This window comes from Zophobas morio, unplaced genomic scaffold, assembly GCF_036711695.1.
Source record: "Zophobas morio isolate AGI-343-1 ecotype UQ-CSIRO unplaced genomic scaffold, CSIRO_AGI_Zmor_V1 ptg000023l, whole genome shotgun sequence".
Classification (NCBI taxonomy): Eukaryota; Metazoa; Arthropoda; class Insecta; order Coleoptera; family Tenebrionidae; genus Zophobas; species Zophobas morio.
This window is the reverse complement of record NW_026972128.1, coordinates 902,443-914,359: the sequence shown is the minus strand read 5'-3', so window position 1 is coordinate 914,359 and position 11,917 is coordinate 902,443. Positions and strand designations below refer to the sequence as shown.

At 33.2% G+C, this 11,917-nt stretch overlaps 1 protein-coding gene across 1 annotated transcript; it reads right to left on the bottom strand.

The window, feature by feature from the left end:
- Positions 1 to 194: 194 nt before the first annotated feature.
- Positions 195 to 11,872, bottom strand: LOC135134495 (dolichyl-diphosphooligosaccharide--protein glycosyltransferase subunit STT3B). Its single transcript, XM_064063192.1, has 12 exons — positions 11,621 to 11,872; positions 11,344 to 11,562; positions 11,045 to 11,288; positions 4,125 to 4,323; positions 3,897 to 4,068; positions 3,658 to 3,836; positions 3,401 to 3,606; positions 3,076 to 3,353; positions 2,725 to 2,986; positions 674 to 912; positions 533 to 617; positions 195 to 486 (listed from the first exon to the last, which is right to left on the bottom strand). Exons 1-12 carry the CDS (start codon positions 11,788 to 11,790, stop codon positions 406 to 408), a joined length of 2,334 nt encoding a protein of 777 aa, XP_063919262.1. The 5' UTR covers positions 11,791 to 11,872; the 3' UTR covers positions 195 to 405.
- Positions 11,873 to 11,917: the final 45 nt, after the last annotated feature.

Genomic DNA, 11,917 nt, shown 5'->3' with positions numbered 1-11,917 from the left:
CAACAAAGAGTTTGTAACTTCATTGTTAAACATTTACTAAGTGTACGTGTAACTGAAGATTAGATAGTTTCTTAAGTTGTTTACATGTAACATTTCAGCTGTACATATTCTTAGGATAAACATGTTAATAAAAAAAATACAACAATTTACAAAGTGATGTTTAATGTAGTTTAAAATCACACGAAACAATATAGTACAGTGCAAAAAGATTTATTACCTTTATTTTACACAATTATCAATTATCACATAGTGAAAAGATAACCTCTCAATTTACAGCAGAAGAACTTCCTGAACGTCAACTAAAATATTTCATACACAGTAACAAAAATGTATGTTCAACCAAACGTGATATTAAACAATAACTAACAACAATTAAACTGATTCGTTAATCTTCTGCACACTATTTTACACCTGCTTTGTAGACAGTCTCTTACCTTTTACGATTACAGGTTTATTTTTTATCGTACCCTTTTTACGTTTGGAGCTCTGAAAAACAAATCGGTAACTCGGGAACTTCGAGACCTCAACTTACCTTCTTCGAGACGAAATTCTGAGACTTGACCACCCTGTTTGCTACCGGGATTCGAGGTCGATTAAATTCATCAGGCTTTTTCACCCTTTAGATTCACACAATTTTTAAAAAGTTTGGCTTTTTTTTGAAATGTTTACGTACCTGTATATCCGCACCAGCCAATGCTCAGTCGTATATGCTTCTTCCAGGTAAGTGAGTTGGAAGTCTTTATTGCCGATAACAGCATTGCGTGTTCGATCAAACCCAGCCGGTGTACGGTAATCCAGTTTCAATTCTCCGAAACGATAGTAACTCAATTTGTACATTAATGAGTTTAGAAGGGTAGGAGCGCCCTCTGCATCTACTCGAAATTCGCCATGTTCGGTGAAATAGTCACTTTCCTGTAAAAACAAAACCTCATCAGGTACTCAAACAACTGTCTTAAATTATTGTAATCGAAATTGTACATTTATTGAAATTTGTATTAGTTAAGATATCACCACCACATGTACGAATCTAAGGCAACACTATAATTCAAAAGGCTAATTCAAATTTAATTCTGCTATTGCCAAAACAAATTAATTATTTTGAACATTACCCAGAATTCAAGTTATACCTCAACTGTACAATACTGCCCAATTTTTTCTTTTTTTTTTTTAAGAATAAACGAAACAAAATCCACACACATCTTTGATAAGGTTATCCTACTAAATTTGTATATCACTAGGGCGTAACACCAAAGAATGTTGCAGAATTCTTTTAAAAATATGAATAGAAGCCTAAACCCTGTCTGTAATGGACATTTTGGGATTTTTCTGAAACTGGTTGAATTTAATTTTGTATTGGTTGCAATCTTTTTTAATAAAATTTGTTATATGACATAGCATTCTTTCATTAAATTGTTGGTTCTTTATTATTACCGTAGAGTTTGGTGACTGCGACGAAATACCCAACTTCACAGAGGTGCATTAACAAAACAGTGCTGTGTGTAATATGTTTTCAATTGTTATTTAAAGATATTTTATTTGTATGCAATCAGTAAACAACAATTAATTCCCAAATAACATACTCAAATGTAGACAGCAAATTTCTAGAAATAAAAAATTCCTTCTTAGCGACTTTATACTTGAAAGTCTTTTTTCTCGTCATTATGTAGACGAATTCTTAGTATTTTACAAACAACTTGCAAAATATACACATTTTAGTTCTAGAATGAATGCTGTTGTTGCTTTTGATCCGTTCAATGATTATTTGTGCCATCTTAGCATCAGATCTGTAATATCCTTTTCACAGAAAACCTGGGAGCCTAATATTGACTTACTTTCTAAAAAACTATAACAGCTAAAATCATCAAGTTTTGAAAAAATTTCTAACAGACCTGCAATATACTCACTCTAATATACGAAATTATGCCTTACAACCTTCGTTATTTTTACGTGAAACTTAAAAAAATGTTTCATACATTTTCAGATGGCTATATTAATGCAAAATTTTACTTCTTTTCTGTTTTTAAATAATTTACGGAATTCGTGAAGTTTAAAATCTGAATTTCCAAAAATTTTGTATTTTATTCATCTTCCGAGCAAAACCTTTTCACTATTTTGTACTGACATAATTTTATATTGCTGTACAGTCTTTTATTAATAAAAAATTCTTTACTAATTTTTGATAGGGCAGATTTTAGTTTTCGATTAAGTTGTGGAGCAAGGTCATTTTATAAAATAAGAACCATCAAGTGATCGAGGTTTGACCCTTGTGGTAGTCCTAGAATTTAACCAGAATTAGAATTTGGTTAACATAGGTTTTTCGGACAAATTGTACCCGTGTTCTCGATGCTTTACTGGTAAAAACAAAAAAAGAGCAATTATTTTCTAATTTAATCTATCTCGAAACCACAATAATATAATAATATAGAAAAGTCTGAAATGTTTTCATAAAATTGTTCAAGCTTAGTTAACCTCTGTAAGGCCCGGTATTTCAGTTGTTGGTTAAAGTCGTAGTTAACAAACCATTTTTTGCAATTTTTGTTGCATTTGCAGTCACCTTTGTGATGTTATGGATATGTAAAAAAGTATAGTTCAGTGCTTTATTCTATGCAGCATTTTCTTAAATAATAAAGTAGTAGTGTAAAGTGATTCAAGAAAATTGATAACAAGTGACAATTTTGAAATTTAGTTCAATTGTCGATTAATTTCTCTCGTAAAAAAACTTACCCGGATGTCTTTTGGATGCTCGCCTTCTGCGATTCTCACCATCCACAAAAACTTGTTGATGTCATCCCCCGAGTACCCAATCACACCACCGAAAATAACAAGCACATAATCAACATCCAAAGCAGTCATAATCTCGTAAGCGGCAGTTTCATTGGACGACATAGCTTTGCCTACCAGTGCTATGTGACTATTATTCCACGTATTATTGTCAACCAGTGTAGTCCGGTTAGCCATCCCAGCTATCTGATATCCATAATCCCACCTAAAACACCCCATTTAAACGACTACACTAACAAATAACACACTACATATTTCTAAAAGTGTTAGAACGTGTAGAAATAACGATCTTACCAACTCATAACCCTCGCGTCATCTGCGGTATTCTGCGACAACCAAAAGTACGCCTCCCTGAAGTCGTCCAAGATCTGCCTGGATCCGTCGCTACTATAAGAAGCCAGAACAATGCTAGGGCTTGAGTACGCGTTGCTTGTAACCCATGTACAATGTACTGCGAACAACATCAGTAACAACATAATTACTACAGTAACAATGCTACGTATATTAGGACCGATTCCATCAGATTCCTTGTTTTGTTCATGTTTCATTTTTGGCACACGTCCAGCAACAGCCTACAATCAAAGTTGGTAATACTAACCGAAATACAACTTCGAGTTACCTTATCGTATAATCGTCTACTATTAGGAGGTGATTGGTCCTCGTCTTCACTATCTTCGTTTCTAGGGGTGTCGTCTTCGCGCAAAAACAGCTCAAGTAAACCGGAAAACGCGACACCACTCAGTATACATACTACAGGTGTCAAGGTTAGCATTAGTCGTACCATCACTCCGGCGAAATACACAGCACTCAAAGCATACAGAATCACTGAAATTGCGAAAATGAGGGTTAGTTTTTTCCGTTTTCATAAAAACATACCAAAAACTCTCTCGTCATTTACGTTCTTGATGCAGTACCACAAACCGGCGGGGAAAGTCGCCACTAGGATGTGTAAATCGAAGAAAAACGAAAACCATGTGGTGGGTTGATGCTCAGACACGGATGCTATGATGGGTATGTGAATTTTAGCATACCCAGTGTCCCACAGAGAGTAAAATCTGGAAATTAATAGCATTATAAAAGAGAGAAAAACTAAATAAATAAACAAAGGTGGATACCTTCCACTCCATGGTGCGACGTATCCAGCGTACGTCAACCCAACAACCGTCAGGAAAACTATACCAGCAGAGACTAAGCCTCCGAATATAACTAAAGATTTAAATTCTGATTTGGACAGAATCGATTGCAGGTACTTGAGGGTTGCTACGGCAAATAATAGAGCGAAAACGCCTGCGAAATTTTTTTATTAGTTTTGTATATATATTTCAAAACGTGAAAAATAGTACCAGATGCAGCCATGTGTTCACTGGTACGGATGGGTTGAAAACCAACGAACGGAATTTGCATCGAGCAAATTAATCCAAGAATATAGAAAGTCGTATAACTAGTGAAAAGTCTGTTTGAAAAGCGTCCCATCAATAGTAATACAAACACGTGAAGGGGGATCAAGTTGATTATGAATACGTAACCTCCCCAAGCGGACACCTGAATTAAAAACACAAATATTTTAATTGTTTACGACGTATTTTGACGACACTAAAATTAAAATTCTTGATAATTTTATTTGATTATTGTCTGAATTCACAAAACGAGTTACATTCAAATTTTACCTAATTCAAAAAACAGATGCCATTTCAAAAGTGGTGGTTTAATCTATCGACACTTTTGAACTTGCATAGGGGTTATTCTAAGAATGTACAACACAATTTGACAATATGTCTTACAATTTACATTACGAACTTCTTCATTTTCGTACAACATTAACGTTAATTTAACAATTATAAAATATTTATTTATTTATTCATTGTCTCCAGAAATCTGAAGACGCCATTTCGTAAAAAAATTAGGACAGCAACGACGTTTACAATATTTCCATTAATATAGAATACCTAAATATGTACAATACAAAGAAAACTTAAATATCCATGTGATTTTATTTCCTAACAATAGATTTCGCCACCGCAAAAAATAAAAATTAATTACTTGTTTATTGTTAATTATCTGCCACTGACGACCAATAATGGGAGTGGAAAAACCTACTTATTAACGATAACATTTTTAATTATCTGAGTCCTATACAGTACATTTGTTTTCGTCTAGTCTTAATGCCGTCATTATCGAACTTTAAAAACTCACAAAAATTGGTTGAAAGTTGTTTCGACAGAACTTCCCTCGCTCCTGAAGTACAATGAAACATATTCAGCATTTTCAAATGACTCAGAAACGTCCGTCATCGTTTGTCTGTCAGCGATGGGTACCTATGCCTGTTTAGATTAATGCCTAATAGATTCATTCGCATTCCTGCTAGCGTGTTGACGAGTTCACTTAAGTTTATGTTTCCGTGTGTTATTGTTTGCGATTTAAAAAAATACATTTAAAAACCATCCCCTTCTGAAGTGTGCATGTTACGTTATTGACTGGCAGTCCGTTGTCAGATTCTGATGACTCACCATGTTGAACTTAAAAATAATCCATCTCTAACAATCCTTGTCCTTCAACACTAGGTAATAGCAATCTGACGTTCAAGTGTTTATTTATGTTTATAAATCGAAAGAATGTCATGTAGAAACTAGTTTGATTTGAATGAGTTTGTCTTCTCAAAAGACAGGACTAAAATTATTAATTAAGCCACAATCGAACAGTTCTGAATATTATAATTCTTATTTTATCATTATTACATAAAGACGTGCGTATTCTTCACATTTTTGAGAAACTGGGTGACTCGTTCTTAATTTGACCAATAAAAAATTTGTGACGACGTCATCAACATGGATAATGTTAGTCACAGCACAAAAGAAAAGTAGCCACAGCGTATTACCAGTGCAAGAACAAACAAGGACACTTATATCAACTTGGGTTGGTGCAGTGTAATACTAAAAATAACATTATTGTATTCCCAAAATTTTCTGAGAAAATGGAGTGAGCCGTTCTTGATTTAATCAATAAAATAAATTGACTCATTCATTAATTTTTTTGAGCCACTTGTTAAACCAAATCTAAAAAATCTGAATACAATGATAAATCACGAGTAAAAAAACTCATCATATTTTGCACATTTTGAGTAGAATAAATAGATATACTTTTATTAACAATTTATTATGCTCACAATAACTTTAAAACGTCTGCAAGATTCCAAAGTATACAGTTTTGCAGTTCTTGATTTAATCAAGAAAATAAATTAACTAAGTCATTAATTATCTTGAAGCACCCTGTATAAGCAAATCTAAAAAATATTAATGCAGTGATAAATCACTAGTATAGACTCATCATATTTTGCACATTTAAGATAAGATTTACTCAGCAATATTTTGAGGGACGTCATCAGTTTTTTAGGGGGGGAGGGATGAGCAAATACATTTTTGTAAAAAATTTACCATGCTTATGATAACTTTAAACTATCTCCAAGCGTTCGGTTTTGCAGTTCTTGTAAATCGATAAATAAATTCACGCATTGATTAATTTTTTTAAGTCACCCTGTATAAGCAAACCCAAAAAATGTGAATGAATGATAAATCACTAGTATGAACTCACCATATTTTGGACATTTTAGATAGGGCTTATTCGGCAAAATTTTGAGTTGACGTCATCAATTTTTGGAGGAAATAAGCAAATATATTTTGATTAAAAATTTATCATGCTTATCACAACTTGCAAAATGTTTTATAATTCTGGTTGCTTTTTTCAAAAATCTGGACGTTTCCGGTAAAAATTCAACACAGAATCATAAACTACATGTGTAGGACTATGTTATTTTATACAATTTAAAACCCATTTACTATGCGCAATTCTGAGGTGACGTCATCACATTATTGGTGGGGATGATTAAACAAATTTTGTTTAGCGTTTTACTATCTACATGATATTCCTAATATAAATACAAAATTTGACATTAACTGGCCTAGTACTTTCGGAGATTATCTGTCTAATAAAAATCCGGGACGGCAGACGGACGGACATAGACAAACGGAAACGGGGGACCTATTTCTTCGTACTGTAGGTGTCATTCATGAAAGGTTGCGAAAACGGAAAAGTAAAGAGTCGGTCGACAGACTCGATTACAACACTTCCTTTGCTTCCACTCAGGAAGTAAAAAATAACAAAAATATATAATTAATTAATCTAAAAAGTATAAGTTATTGGAATGGCACTGTGAATGTTAAATGTTATCTGTGTCACATCTGGCACAACAAAACTTGACTTTCCCACACTTTAAATTTGGTGCCACGAAACCCACCAATTGAACGTCGTGTTTCATTTAAAAGATTCACTGTTGCCAGCTTAAATTTGATTGAGGGCAAATATTAGTTTTTTCATTTGATTGATACCACTGCATCGGCGGCCACCTTGATCATGCAAAAGGTGTATTGTTTAAAATATTCAATTCCAGAAATAATTTACTAATCTTTACTAGAACAAATTCTAGTTTTTGATAAAGTGTTATTTATTCTGAAACATCGTTGCATGCTCAAAAATGTCGGTCTAAAATGTGTAAAATCTAAATAATGTTTAAAACGTTACTAAATCACGAAATTTAAGTTTGCGCCTTGTGGCACTGAAATTTAATTGTAATCAAAACCTGGTTGAGGTCAGTTTTTCGCTTATAGTTACTATAAAACCCTTTATACCAAAACGTGCAAATCGCATGTTTTCTTGAAGCTTTTGTAGTAAAAAAAAGAACTTTATTTTTACTTCCTGAGTGTAAGCGAAAGAAATATTGTAATCGAGTCCGTTGAAAATGCTGGATATGTTTCATTGTATTTCAGGAGCGAGGGAAGTTCTGTCGAAACAACTTTCGACCAATTTTTGCTATTGAAATTATATGCATTAAATCAATTCAAACACTTTTATATATGAAGGTAAATTTTCTGATGTAAATCTTACTTAAAGTTACGTTTCTTTAGGTAACCTTGAGTAGCGTGCAAAATTCCATAAATTCATTGAAGTAATTATGATTTGTCTCGCCTCTGTCACTTATTATAACTGTTAGATGAACCAAATGCTTTTGGAATTTCATTCAGAGGATTTAAGCACAAATATCTTACGACTGTTGGAACTATAATTTCCTCATTTGCTTTTCTTGATTGTATTATTTTGGTTTTATTTTATCGCTACTGGCATACTATGAAATTTTGGTATATATATCACGTTTTTTTTTTCTAACAATTTTTTAATAACAGAAACAAAAATTAATCTCCATTAAACCCTTCCTTGATTTTTTTTTTTAATAGATAAAGTTTATAACCTGACTATTACTGAGGATTCTACATTTTCTGATGCATTCTCTGCAAGACTAGAAGCATAAACGATAAACAACGCCTTTCTGCGCATATTTTTTAAATATTATTTTTCAAACGACGTGATCAACCTTCTGGAGGCGATCAATAAGTCAAATTTAGTTAACGTTTATTATTATGTTAGGTAGTTTGTTCGATAAATTATAAAAATTTGACTACACAAACGTTTGTTTATGATAAGCAACTTATGTTAAGTTAAAAATAAGGTTGCATTATTAGACCATAGGTAAAGGGGAAATCATGTCGCGCTTGAAAAATGTGCTTAAAAATTTCTTAAAGTACATATTTCTAAATTTCAAAGCAATCAGTTTCCTCGTTACAGTGACTATTTAACAAAACTGCCGATAGACGGGAAACTGACGGAAAGTAACGGGAAACACCTGCAAGTTATAAAACGTCAAAAAATTAAACATTCGTCAAAATAACTGTTGACCTTCAAGTATTGTTCAGAAAACAAAAACACTGGAAAGTATGTAGGTACTTGAAAAATTTTTTGAAGCCAATGTATGAAGTGTTGTCTCAACCAGTAAATGAGAAAAAGTAATTATTGTTTGGCCACGGTTAGGAGTGTGCGTATTAACGACATCGCCATGAATTTTATTATCAGTTATAATATAACAAGTGATATGATTATTATCGATGATATTTCGAGTGAAACCGAGCTGCAGATTCAACGAGTGCGAAGCACCAGTAGAATGTGCTGCTTCGGTTTCACGAGCCATATCTTCGATTATTAATCATATCACGACTTATATTCTACATGAGAATATAATGAATGAATACATTTTTTGATCACAGAATTGATTTCGTCGTTTTGAGCTTGCCCCCAACGTTGGCAAGCCATAATAGACAAACAAATTTATAAAATTCTAAAATTTGTCAAATATGACAGTTTTTAAATTTAGGTAGCAACATACCACAATAAGGTAATAATTATCGCTGTGATAATGAATGAATTCTATTCGAAGAAATGAGGCCATGTGATACATGAATTATATTCTCAGTTATAATATAACAAGTGACATGATTATTATCGATAATATTTCGAGTGAAACCGAGCTGTAGATTCAACGAGTGCGAGGCACCAGTAGAATGTGCTGCTTCGGTTTCACGAGCCATATCTTCGATTATTAATCATATCACGAATTATATTCAATATGAGAATATAATCAATGAACACATTTTTTGATAATAGAATTGATTTCGTCGTTTTGAGCTTGCCCCCAACGTTGGCAAGCCACAATAGACAAAAAATTGATGAAATTCTAAAATTCGTCAAATTTGACAGTTTTTAAATTTAGATAGCAACAGACCACAATAAGGTAATAAAATTATATTATCAATAGTAATACCATGAGTAGGATGAATATTTGTGATAATTCAGACGATTTATCAGCTAAACGAATTTCCTGAGCGCAACACAAAATGAGTTTGCTAATAAAGTCTGAGTTATAAAAATATTCATCCTACGAATTGTATTTTGCAAGACTATTCCATGCAGCTACTACTAAAGCACAATAATTATAAACAATTTTCTTCTGTAGTTTTAATTCACTTTCTACGAAAGAATTGTTGGCAAATGGACCCATTTTTTAATAATGTCAAAAAATTAATTTGTTTAGATGATCGTAACTATGGTTTGCTAGGTTGAAAACACCGTTTTTTGACCCAATGGGGATGCCGAGCTACTGTGGCTTGCCGCGAAAAGCCCACGCTACATACCAATCAGATTGGTTCTTAACCGATATGCATGGAATAGTCGCTGTGATAGCCATGTAACTAAGGGCATGAATAAATTCTATTGGAAGAAATGGGGTCATGTGATTCATGACTTATATTCTCTCGTTAATATTACATCATTTAACAGCGTAAAAAATAACAGGCGTGAATTAAAATAATTTATATTATGTTGCGCCTAAATATTCTCGAACTCCATTAGTGGTTTCCGTTTACAATTTTTATTGCAATTACTATCGGCTCTGTTATGTCGTGATTACGCAAAAAAGTGTAATAAATTTAAACCGTTTCTTTTACACATTTTATTATTAGAAATATATCATAAAGCAGTGAAAATCATGAGATCCGCGGTAATTAATGAAAATCTAAAGAACTGTCGATATATCGTATATTGTACAGATTAACGATTGTTTTACCTTATCAATATTGTAATGTTATAGAAATATGCAATAAACTTTATGTTATGTAATGTTTATAAACATTTTTTGCATGAAACAAAAAACTTACAAACTGCTGAAACAATCACCAATCATTTCTTTCAACAAAATATCAATTTATTTGCATTGTTTGCTAACAAAAATCAAAATGAATAAACATAACTCCTTCGCCTATATGCTATTAATAAAGTGAGGGAATTTTTGTGGTTGTCCTCATTGCTACCTTACTAATAGGATTAGGAGTTTAATAAAATAAACACTGAAATTCACTAGAAAGAAAAATAAATATGAAGTAGTTTTATAACGTAAATACGTAACTTATTGGAATTTATCCTGTTAAATTTAGAATATGAATAATTTGAGTTAAATTAAACATACCTTGAAAAAAAAATCTAAGCTTTCTTCTCAGAAAAAATGTTCAACAATAAAATGAGCGAATCTAAAAACAACACAACTTAAAATATAAACACATTACATTTTTGCAAAAAAGTAACGCTGATATGTTATTTGATAAGCACACATACAGTGTACATTCATTATCAGTCATAGCTTCAAAAGTAGAAGGTCTAACAGTTGATTATGTAGGTGAAACTTTCTAGCAATAAATTTATCCAACACTCTAGATATTCAACATTTGTCCATAAAAATACCATTACACAGGTAGTACTATCAAGTTCTACTATATTTTTTCAAAACCACTCCACTTAACACAAACAGATAAACAAATCAATAACTTACCATGTAGAAATAAGATAACGCCGCAGCGACGGCCCAAAACACGGATCCAGTCTTAACAGACTTAATCCAAAGGAAATAAGTAAACTGTAGGGCAAAAATGGCGATTCCTTCGTTGTCATAACTTCCAGCGACAGAACGACTGATGTAACCAGGCACAATGGCAATAAAACACGCTGCAAAAAGGCCAGCACCTGCTGACCACAATTCTTTGGTCAGGAAGTAAGTCGAAATGGCCGTCAGACCGCTATAAAGCCCTGCATTACCAAAACAACGAAAGTCAAACCAAAGTCCACACAAACCTGAATATTGGTGCCAAGAACACACAAATGTCACGTATATGTACATTTATGTTCAGCAAATGCAAAACGTAGTGTATGCTTCCGGAAGTGATCATGAGGCCTGGGTACACCGTGCCTCCCACAATGCGCCCCAAAGGGTACCATGCTCGCTCATCGAACCAATTCAAAAAGTTGTAAAAACCATGTTTTACCATATAGGCGGTTGCTCTGTAGTTGAACCTGTAACGTGAACCGTAGTCGTCATTCAGAAAGTGGCAGAAATCGCGGGTTTCCTCACCATGGATCGAATTCGTGAATTATACTTTCAAATCTTATAACCGCGAACAGGCGGGATGAGAAGCCGGCTATCCATGCTAGTAACAGAACTACGAAAATGATCAGACTGTTTATTCCTGTTTTACTATTTATTCTTGTAATTTGTGACTTTTTCGAACCGGCTTGAACCATTTTTGACAACCAAAAACATGACACGCATACACACTCGCAGAGGTTACTTTGCTTTCAGACGGCCATTTCCCATTGGCTGACTTGTTGACAACTTGGCATTTGTCATTGGTAGTCGCTAGGGATTTTT